Below are 11,625 nucleotides of genomic sequence, written 5' to 3' on the forward strand. Positions count from 1 at the left end.
GTCTATGCTATGCTTGATGTATATACTTGGTTGGTGACTATATAGTATAATAAAGTTAATATTGTTTTGCTATTCATGGAGACATAATTTGCTTGTGATATATATTTATTTACGTTGTTATATAGTTGATTAGGTTGAGGTAAGTCTTAGTAGTAATATAGCGGGAAAATTTTGATTTTTTTGAAAGTAGCTTATGCGGATGGCAGGTTCACAAAAGCCGTCAATGTAAATCAATTTACACTGAGTTTTCTTAAGTAATTTGTACATGCAGTTTAGTTAACAAAACCAGACAATTTACCAGCGTTTCTTACTGATGAAAACCACAAACTTCAGGATAAACATGTTTAGAACCGCTGATATAGAGTTTATATTATATATGAGTACTAGTGTTCATGGACGTAAGAGCTTATGGGCGTATATATTGACAGTTTTCTTAACTAAACCGCTGATATAGAACCAGACAATTTTCCCATGCACGTTACGTACGTGAAGGGACGTATAAGAGAGAGAGAGAAAAACCAGCAAGAGCCGTAAAACTTGTTAAAAAAAGCAGAAACACTCCAGCAACCAGCATCATATACCGTCGGACTTCAATTTCATACCGCCGCGGTATATATAGGGCGCGCGTGCGCTAGATTATACTACCTCCGTTAGTTTATATATAACGCTGGTCAATTCAATTTTAAACTAAGCAGCGTCATATAAAAAATGGGAGGGAGTATTAGCTAGTTTATTGTTTCTTCATCACTCATCAGCGATGTTGCAGCATCTATTATGCTCGTTGTTGTGCAGTAGTGCAGAGTTGAGTCTGCCAACGATCTCCCCCGCAGATACGGTAAAGCCCTCCTCCACCTGATCAAACATATATTGTTTTATTACATCAACATAAATTGCACATATATACTTTGGCTAAATAACTAACATTTTCTGATAAATGAAAAACATAGATAATGAAACCAAAAAGAAAAATGGCTAATTACCTATTTCTTTTGTAAGTTTCATTATTGTTATTAATTTGCTTCTCTCTCGTTATCGCTTTAAGGCTCGATCAAGTAGCTGGCCTGAGGTTATTACCGCGTATCTGGTATCTCAATATTCTAGTCTGTTACACAACTGGTTATAGAGGTTGGATCTGGGGGCTGCCATGGTTATCAGTGGCTGGACCATAATGCTGCCATCCACGCAATGGTGACTGAGGCCAATGAAGCAACCACCTACACTAGTGCTTGTACGTGTCTCTGGTCTATATATGCAAGATATGAATCCATGGGGCAAAATGAACTTATTGGGCAGAGGGTGTTTCAATGTACTAAAGTTAATAGTCAGTGGCTAAAATTAGTTGAGACATCTAAACACCCTAGCTAATAGTTCAGCTATTAGCTATTTTTGGTAAATTAGTTAATAGTTAGGTAGCTATTTGTTAGCTAGCTAATTCCACTAACAATTTTTAGTTCTAATGCATTCAAACATTCTCTTAGGTGCCGCTTTAATTTTCTACTTTTGGACATGAGGGGCTCTCTAGGTGAAAACTCAGTAATGGTGTATATAGACAATAGTGGTGCCATCGATATCTTATCTCATGTTGGATAGCCAATTTCTGTACAAATAATCAAGTCATGTGATGAGGCCTACATTTGTTAGATAGTTTCCTTGAATTGAAGAGATTTGTATTTTTTTCCTCTAAAAATCACCGCGGTGTCTCATGAATGCAAATTCAGATGGGGAAATTCCACCTTGACCATTCAAACAAAGATAAGATTATTACCCAATGACTTCTAAATTGTTTAGTTGTAGTATAGATGATTGAGCGATATAAAATTTGGGGGCATCAAACCAACAGATACATTGAAATGAATTGTCTTTCCATCTTTAATATACATATACACCCCATACCAGTACTATTGTTTGTCATGCATGACATACTATAAGGTCCTGTTCGGTTATTCCCATTATACATGGATTGGATGAGATTGAAAAAAAATTAGAAGAACTTTGACTTGCTTGGGATTTAAACTCACCTAATCTCACTCAATTCACATGGATTGAGAACTAACCGAACAAGCCCTAAGTAAGATGCTTTAGTTTGTACTAAGTCAGACTTCTCTAATTCTGACAAAAAAATGTATAATAAACACCCCCTATAATACCAAACAAATGCACCCTATAATACCAAATAAATGCACTATGAAGACAACTCATTGTGGATTTAATTAAGCTAACTTGACATTGCGGTTGTAGAGAAATTTGATCATTAAAACAAACTAAAAAACACTTTAGCAATCGGAACGGAGGGGTTATTAGCACATAATTACGTTTTGATCATATCATGAACTAACTAGATAAACTAGCTTGTATGAGGATTCTCTTAATGAAGAGTACACCGGATCAAAATATATAAACACTATAAAAGCATCTTTTTCTCGCTATATATTAATATCAGATTCCCTCCTACTGATTCATGTTGGAATACTTAAGTTTCTAACCTTGAGGTGCAAATATCAAGAGAGGTGCTTCGAATTAAAACAATTTATAGATTCAAAAATAATAGAAACATTTTGTTTGGTAGTAACATATACTAGAATACATGATGATAACACCCGTCTCATGCTTCCTACATAGGACAGACTCACTACCGGAATTTGGCTCTTTGCCGAGTGCCAAATTCTTTGCCGAGTGTTTTATTTTGGGCACTCGGCAAAGAGCTCTTTGCCGAGTGCCACGCAAAAAACCCTCGGTAAAAGAAAACACTCGGCGAAGAAGCTCTTTGCCGAGTGTTTTATTTTTGACACTCGGCAAAGAGTTTCTTTGCCGAGTGTCTTTTTTTGACACTCGGCAAAGAGCTCTTTGCCGAGTGTCACAAATACAACACTCGGCAAAGAGCTCTTTGCCGAGTGTTTTTTCTCCAACACTAGGCAAAGACAATTTAAAAATCACATTTTAAAGTAGTAAATTAATTCAAATGAAAAAGTTTTCAACTACAAATTTGTATAACTCATCATGATGTACAATTTATATATTGAACATTTCTTCATATGACAAAATAAAAATAAATTTGTTCATAAAACCTATATCTCTCTCGTAGTTTATGAAACTACGAGAGAGACGTATAGAATTTGTGCATATTGTTAGAACCATCATCTGAGATAAACAAATTACCAAACAACCAAAATAAATTTTGTAGATCTTTAGAAGTTATAGAAGTTTATAGTTGATAACTTTTTCATTTGAAGTCATATTGTCAACAAAAACTACGTCTGAATTTAAAAAATTTAAAATTTGAATTTTGAAAACGACTTCGAAAGGAAAAACCACCAACATGAAAGTTGTAGGTATTAAAGAGTTATGAAACTTTGTAGTTGACAATGTTTTAGTTTAAAATCATCTTGTTATGTAAAACTATGTTTGAATTTTGAATTTTTCAAACTGTCTCGGATGGAAAAACCGCCAAAATAAAAGTTGTAGGTCTTGAAATGTAATGAAACTTTGTAGTTGACAATTTTTTGATTTGAAATCATCTTATCATTGAAAATTTCGTGTGAAGTTTTTAAATTTAAAATTCAAATTTTATAAACGGTCTCGGATGTAGAAACTATTAAAATAAAACTTTTAGATCTCAAAAAGTTATGCAACTTTATAGTTGGTCACATTTTCAAATGAACTCATTTAGTGCCTTAAATAATCAAATTACTCTCGATTTGTTATAGTACATGGGGAATGGAGACGTAATATAAACATAATTGGTGTAGTAGTGTAGTGGTATAGAAGGGTATGCGCGAGAGAGAGGTTGTGAGTTCGAATCTCATCATTTACAAAACATATAAGTTTGATTCAAAATAATAGTGAAAATGATAGGACAACGGGTAAGGTAATAGGGTAGGGTTGGAGAGTTATTCCTAGAATTTAAAAAATATTTTGCTATTTTTTTTTAATTTTTTCGATTCTTAATTTGCCGAGTGTGCTTTTTGACACTCGGCAAAGTCTTTGCCGAGTGTCCGAAAAAAGCACTCGGCAAAGAACCCTTTGCCGATGAAATCTTTGCCGAGTGTTCTTTGCCGAGTGTTACACTCGGCAAAGCCTTTGCCGAGTGTAAAATAGCCTTTGCCGAGTGTGACTGGACAGTAACTCGATGCAATTGTTATTTGAATAGAAGATAGAAATCAAAACTCGTCAGTACAAGTATATATACAGTAGATAAAAGCACATCAGGCTTAATTAGTGTGCAGGCATAGTTACATATCTGTGATCTGGACCTTCTCAAGATGAATGTGTTAGGGAAACTGATCAATGAATGCAATTTCACTCTTCAAAATGAAATCAAAGTTAAAGTTTAATACGTGTAATCCTGCTAAAACATGTGCTACTGATTGAAATAAAAGGTTGACTCCTATATTCTATAAGTCATTTGTACTGTTAATTTGTATTTAATATTATGTTCTTCCATTATTAGGAACTCCAACCAGCATATCGTGTTTTTAAAATAAAGAGACCATCAAAAGTTCAAAACTTTCCTAACTGTGGGCAGTGGAATATACCAAAACAAGTTCCTTTTTCTTGTAAAAAGACTGGTCAGTAAAAAAAAACTTGCCTTTGCCGTGATGGTTATGATGAGAGTGCCCTCTACGAAGGGCAGGACGTTGGCATGGATTATGCTTAGATGGAGCTCCTCGACCTCGGCGAGCACCTTCACGGCCACCCCCTTGCCGTCCTCGCAGTGGATCCTCACCATGACGCTATTCTCAGCGAACCGGGCCTCGATCTCCGGCAGCTGCGTCTTCGTCTCAGCCGGCGTGCCTGACGACGCTGACAATGGGGAGGCATCGTCGTCCGGCGCGGGCGCAGCATGGAGGCACGGCCTTTTGACGAGCACCACCGTCTCGATGCTCTTGCGCCGGTTGCTGCCGCCAGCCTCCAGGTCCTTGAGCTTTCCATGGAGTTCTTTCACATACTTGGTCGCGTCTGAAAGGATCGTTGCCTTGTCCATCTGATCAGAAATTAATCGTCGTTGCATTAATTAAGTGGTCTTCGTCTTCAGAAATATAATCTAGGAACAAATGAATGGATTCGATCTGGGTCAGAACCTTCTTGAGGCCTGGGATCACGGTGGAGAGCTCGATGAACCGCTGGTTGATCTTCTCCCTCCGCTTCCGCTCCGCGATGATGTGGTCTTGAGCGTACGCCGCCGACGACATGGATCCCGCCAGGCTCTTCAAGCCGGCTCTCCTTGCCCGCGGTGATCCGTACGCTTGGTCCGGCGGTAGGGCGCTCTTGGGGGCGAATTCCGGCAGCATGCCGTCGGCGCTGCCGGCCAGCTGTGCCGAGGCTGCGGCGCTGAAGTTCCAGCTCACGGGAGGGTTGGTGTCGCTGCTGCTCCTGCTCAAGGCGCGCCTGGCCGGAGAGGTCTTCGACGACGCAGCAGGCCAGACATCGTGCTCCATGGCCGCCGCAGCAGGGCCAGGGACCGAGTTGCTGTTGCCTCCTATGCTGCCGTCGGTGGTGTCGCCCGAGCTCCAGCTGTTCGCTGGGGCTTCTCCGATCAGCTCCTGGACCATCTCGGCCGCATGCGAGGCCTCGCGGAGCGCTTGGAGTGAGGGGAACGTTGCCTCGCTGCTGCAGTCGTCGTTGACGGCTGCCGCGGGTTGTTGCTCATGCCGCAGCGTGCTCATCGCCCACTGCAGGAACAGGCTCGAGTCCTCCATTTTGCCAGCTGACGGCCGGGGTTGGTCTAACACTCCAACAGCTGCAGCAGCAGCAAATGATACCATTGTTATTATTGATGGATGCCCAAGATAATTTAAAACCAAACCATTTTTTTTGTTTTCGCAAAAAGTGTACAGTAGAAATTGTCGTTGCAGTGATCTTGATCTGGTGGTGTATATTATGATCCAAATAGAGAAACGACGATTTCAGAGAAGAAAAAAAAGGAATATAGGACATGGCTACACAAGTCCAAAGAACTAGCTAGACAGGGAAGGAATAATCAGTCTATACATGCCAACGACAACAAATATTGCTACTACAGTAGTGTGCTGAGATCAAGAAACCGAGCTACCTCAGATCCTTGCAAAATATTATGAGTATATAGTGTAGATTGATAGTAGTACCATCAAAGGGATCCCCTTTTTATAGGTAGTGCCGCCGCAAACCACCCCCATAAAATGTTGTCTCCTTATATATAATATATAGTGCTAGTTCCTTGGAAGGAAATGTTAGGTCATCGCTCTATTCTTTATTTTCTCCTTTCATCAGAATTTATGCAAAGCTTAGCTCACTCGTGGCCTCTCCCCGTCCAAAAGTCAAGGAAAATAATATAAAATTCCTTTCTTGGGATTCTCAATTTGTGCCTAAATCATGTGAAAATGATAGTTTGCATGCACAGCACCACCACCAGTGAAAGGTAACACACACACACACACGCGCGAGTTAAAAGTGCAGAAACGTCGTCGATTTGGCGTTCTATCAAAATCAGAGTCGGGTGAGCTATATCTGGACTTGTTTGTAGCCATTGATCAACCAATAATACATCTAAACGGCTCCTTGCCGATCTACGCAAAGATTAGCGTTGAAACGGACGTACGTACCCGCGCCGGAGAGCAATCTTGTAAATTACAAGAAGATTACACGGGATTATATATATATACTTTAGAAACGAGTCTTAGGTAAGCAGTAGAGAAATAGGAGTCTGTAAAATAATACTCCTCCTACCTCTATGGCCTACAAAATCTTACAAAGAAATTGAGTAGCCTTACGACTCGGCCCACGCCCCTAGCTAGCTCTAATCGCGAGCTGCACGCAGGTACGTAGCTTTTGCATTGCTTTTTGGCCCTCATTCGCGAGCCCGCAGTCGGAGTTCATGCTAGCTGTGTAGCTAGTCTTTTGGTTAGAACGGGAGGCCACTCACAAGTTGATTAAGTGTATCGATCATTGTTGGATCAAGGCTGCTATAAACATCTCACTTTGGCCCTCCACCAATCTATCTACTGCTAATATATACAACCATCTTTCCGCAGAAAATGACGGCCGTTTTTGTCAGCAGGCAAGGTAAGAGACATTTCAAACCCCCGTAACGTACGCGAGCAGCGGCCGATTAGTTTACTACTACTGCTCGCAGTAGATATTTTAATTAATCTCGCACTGGTGCCGATCGACTATGATTGCCAGTTTTTTAGATCTAGGCCACCATGCAGGTGCAGAATCACGTGTTCTTTGCTACGATAAGCAGCGCGCACTGTGCAAAATGCGGCCGTCTCTCCATAGACGCATGCAAAGCACACCGAACAGCTACTCAACTGTTTTATATAACCCGTTCAGTCGAGTTTATAAAATCTGACCTCCGTGGATATAAAATCAATCTCAAGAAACTTCTTTGTAATCCTTTTTCCTATAAAATGGTAATCGACGTAATCCGGCTCTTTGCCGGCTGCTCGTCGCTCTACCGAGTACAATTTTTTGGGTACTCGACAAAACATTCTTTGCCCCTGTTTGTTTTAGCTTTTTGGAGCTTCTGGCCACCAAAAGCTGCTACGGACTGCCAAACGCTCAGCTTTTCAGTCAGCTTCTATAAAATTCGTTTGGGTAAAAACCATTCAAAATCAATATAAACACATAATCGGTTGAGTCGTTACAATAGTAGGAATCCGTCACTTTCTAGATCCTGAGTCCTATGGACACCTTTATTTTCCTCCGCACGTAATCCTAATAATACTCAGATTCTCTACACAACCAGATTCTCCCTACAGCCAGATTCTCAGAAAAACTGGTCAGAAAAAAGCTAAACCAAACAGGCCCTTTGTCGAATGCCACCCCCGTGAACTAAGATTCTTGGCACAGAACTCGTTTGACAATGGCGGAACACTCGGCATAAAATGACACTCGACGAAGAAGGCTTTGCCGAGTGTCTAGCTCTCGGCAAAGAGCTGTCAACAACCGTATATTGTTGACGGTCGTTACTTTGCCGAGTGTCACCCGTCGAACACTCGGTAAAAGTATACTTTTGCGAGTGTCTTTCCTTGACACTCGCCAAAGAAAATTTGTTTTTTATTTTTTCACCAAACTTTTTGTGGTGTTTTTCTACTGTATATAGACCTGCATGTTCGATTTTTGCACAATTATTAAAGTGTTTGCTATAACTATTAGATTTAATTCGTTTAATTGAGTTTCTTCGGATAATTCAGATTTGAACTGCAAGTCACTCGAAAAATGGAAAACGGCGAATGCAAAAATGATATTCATGTTATTTAGCACAAGATACTACCTATTTCAGGAGCAGGCAGGAATTTTTTAGCACCATATATACACATGAAACATAAACGTGAATGTTGGGGACTTGTTCTCAAATGCTAAGAGTTAAGAACAAGGCAACACAAAAAATATTAAACGTTAAAATTCTTCGTCCTTCGAAGCATTATTTCCCTTGAAATATAATGATTTTCGGACGAAGGTCACGAAGGACATACCTTCATAAACATTACATATCATAATGAAAAGGGGATTACATAAAATATAAAAGATAACATGAATGGTTATGTATTACTATCAACTCATTTTTATTTTATTGCTGTAGAAGAATAAGAGTGACGTAGGGTTACAAATATACCTTTGATTTGAAATAAGGTAAAAGTACAAGCGTGATGCAAAAGCAAGTGTCAAGTCAGCGTGAACAGTACGGGAGTACTGTTCACCTATTTATAGGCACGGGTCGCAGCCCATATAAGATTACATCCAGGCCCTTTGCTTTTGATAACAACTCTATAGTAATCTATCGGGGTCTAAATAGTCTTTTCCTCTTTAAGTCGGTTTCCTCTTTTCTGCCATCATGCCGAAGCTTCTTTACGCACAGCTTCGGCTCTGTTCCATCCTTCGTTCTCTTTATGTTTCTTCATACAACAATTTTGACTTGTCCGAAGGGTTCATGTCCGAAGGTACCTGCTCATGTATTATACTCCAGAAACATTGTCAAATCACGTTTTTGAGGACCTTCGGAAGCCGAAGGCCCCCAACAGTAGCCCCTCACAATATTAATTTGTTAGGATAATAAATTCAGATTGCGATATGGACGAAGGCCCTAAGCCGAAGGTCCGAAAAAACACCTTCCTCTTGATAGAATAGCAACAGTCAATGTCAAGCGGGGCCCTCCTGTTCTCAATGCGCCAGATGTATAAATAAGAGCACACCGCAATGTCATTTGGTACGCTTTCTTTGCCATCTGCTCTTGCTTACTCAGTTTTTAGCTCCTACGCAACAAGACTTGCTTAATTTGTAAGTTTTTTAAGCTTCGGCTTTTAAAAGCGGTTTTCAGCGTTTCCGAAGATGTCTGAAGATAAGAAGGCTGTTGCTAAAACAAAGTTGAGCCTTCTTGAGGAGAAAAATCTTGGCTTTATTGAATCAATGTCAAAGACAAATACAGAAAAGATTACAAGGGAAATTTTGGAAGGTTTATCTGAACATACTGGTGATAGTGACAGTTATGATGCCGAAAGTGGGGGGAAGACTTGGAAGATTGACCATGGCGGCCAAGCCATGCGGTTTTTGGAAAATCAACCATTAAACAAAGCCATCTTGCCAATATGAGAGGTAGATATTTTCGGGATTTGTCTATTGTGAGGGCTGACGAAGGAGAGAAAACTTGTCCTACTCCTGAGGAAAATGAAGTCGTGATCTTCCAAAGCTTCTTCAAGGCTAGGCTTCGGTTTCCTCTAAGCAGTTTCGTGGTTGAAGTTTTGAAGATATTTGAAATCTGCCTTCATCAAATTACTCCCGAAGCAATCATAAGGATGGGAATCTTTGTATGGGCCGTGAAGAGCCAAGGTTTGGAGCCAAATGCAAAAAGTTTCTGCAATATGCATGAGTTATTATATGGGATGAAACCCTGGGGTAAAGAACAATATCATAACAATTTTGGCTGCTATAGCTTCGGTGCTCGATCTGGGTCAAGCTGTCCCGTGCCAACCTTTCGAAAGAGATAGCCCAGAGACTGGATGAAGGAATGGTTCTATGTGAAAAACGATTTGAAGGCACGAGAAGATATTAAAGATATCATCATGCGTCCTATCTGGCAGCCTTTTGGCCTTCGGAAACCGAAGGTGGAAATGGATGAAGCAGTCGAAGAGTGCCAGAGGGCCTTCGGCATAGTCTGTTGTTTCATCGGGACTAGGGACTTAGTTCAAGAGCACGTGGCCTACAGGATATGGCCATTGGTAGCTAACTGGGAAATGCCGAAGGAAACCATCAACAACCCACACGAAGGTGGCCTGGTTCGACTAAAATATACCTTCAGGTTCGTAGACCAATTTATCGAGCCAGACGATGATTGGTTGAAATGTGTTGAAGCTACAAGCGATGAACTGCTTGGGCCATACTCGAAGGCAGAAGATACTGCACTATCTGCGGCCTTCGGAGGCCGGAAGAAGAAAAGACTCAACCGAGTCTTTGATGCCATTGGGTTTGTCTATCCTGACTACCGTTACCCAATACGGGGTCAAAAAAGAAAAGGTACGGCTTCTATAAAAGAAGTTGCTTCGGCCGCTCCTAGTGAGCCAGCGCCGAAGAGAAAAAAGAAGAAAGTTATTACGCACCGGCCACGCGATATTGAGCCGGCCACAGTGCCTGAGTTTGTCGGTGAAACCTCTTCGGCCCCCGAAGCCAAAGAGCCTACTCATCTGCAGAATTTTGAAGAGCTGGTAGCAATGCCGGAGACGGAAAAAATGGAAGAACCGAGGGCTGAAGAGACAAAGTCATCGGAAGTTTTAAGTCCTTCAGCAAGAGTTGAGGTGCCAATGCCAACGCCGAAGGCACAAAAGGACCTTACAACAACTCCCAAGAGAAAGAGAATGGTTAACGTGCTAGATGTGCTAGAAACAATAAAATCTTCAAGCTCTACTTCGAAGATAGCTGTCGAAGCTCCAAAAGCAGAAATTGAGGCCGAAGCTGCCAAAATCCAAGTGGAAACCGAAATTGGGCTTTCAGAGCCTGCCAAGAGGGAATTCTTGGAAATTGGAAAAGAAACAGAAAAAGAATCTGCAGAAGAAATTTTATCTGAGAAAACCGCCATCTCCATTCCCAAAGCATCTTCCGAAGCTCCCAACTATGTCTTACGTCATGCTTCGGGTAAAAATCTGACTGAAAAAGAAAAGCGAGAAGCTCAGTTCTATGCGCAAAAATTGAAATATCCGAAAAGGGCGTTGATATTCAATGACAGCGAAGAAGAAGACTTCTTGTATTGCCTCCCAGACAGCAAGGAGATCTCTGTCTGTCGGGAGATGGCAAGAAACTTCGGATTCCCAACTCTATAAGATGGGCTTTCAGTTTTGTCAAAAGATGAATTGGACGACAGCTTAGCATATAACAGCTTAAAGGTGAGAAAATACACTTTTTGTGTGGTTAAAAATTCGTGTGTTTATTTCTTAATATCAAATTCCTTTTGCAGGGCCTTATTCTCAGCGATGCCCTGAGAGCACAAAAAAGTGCCGAAGATGAAGGGTGCGCCATGGCTTTAAACAACCTTTGTTCCGACATAATTGAGCTAAGGAACGAAGGTCTTGAGAAAGATAAAATATTACATTCATTGGTGAATAAAATAAAAGAAGACGAAGCTGCTTCCAAAGCTCAAGCTGAGGCCCAGAAGCGCGA

General features: G+C 40.8%; 1 protein-coding gene across 3 annotated transcripts; it reads right to left on the bottom strand.

The window, feature by feature from the left end:
• Positions 1-393: 393 nt before the first annotated feature.
• On the bottom strand, positions 394-6,142 carry LOC100272997 (uncharacterized). Of its 3 annotated transcripts, none has more exons than XM_020547699.1 (4): positions 6,050-6,142; positions 5,079-5,737; positions 4,586-4,981; positions 394-852 (listed from the first exon to the last, which is right to left on the bottom strand). In XM_020547699.1, the coding sequence occupies exons 2-4, from the start codon at positions 5,694-5,696 to the stop codon at positions 745-747; spliced, it is 1,122 nt and encodes a 373-aa protein (XP_020403288.1). In that variant the 5' UTR covers positions 5,697-5,737; positions 6,050-6,142; the 3' UTR covers positions 394-744. The 3 variants fall into 3 exon arrangements, with proteins under 3 accessions (XP_020403288.1, XP_020403289.1, NP_001140919.1); XM_020547700.1 differs by lacking the exon at positions 6,050-6,142 and adding an exon at positions 5,833-6,022; NM_001147447.1 differs by lacking the exon at positions 6,050-6,142 and having other exon boundaries at positions 515-852; positions 5,079-5,721.
• Positions 6,143-11,625: the final 5,483 nt, after the last annotated feature.

The sequence above is a fragment of the Zea mays genome, chromosome 1, assembly GCF_902167145.1.
Source record: "Zea mays cultivar B73 chromosome 1, Zm-B73-REFERENCE-NAM-5.0, whole genome shotgun sequence".
Taxonomy (NCBI): domain Eukaryota; kingdom Viridiplantae; phylum Streptophyta; class Magnoliopsida; order Poales; family Poaceae; genus Zea; species Zea mays.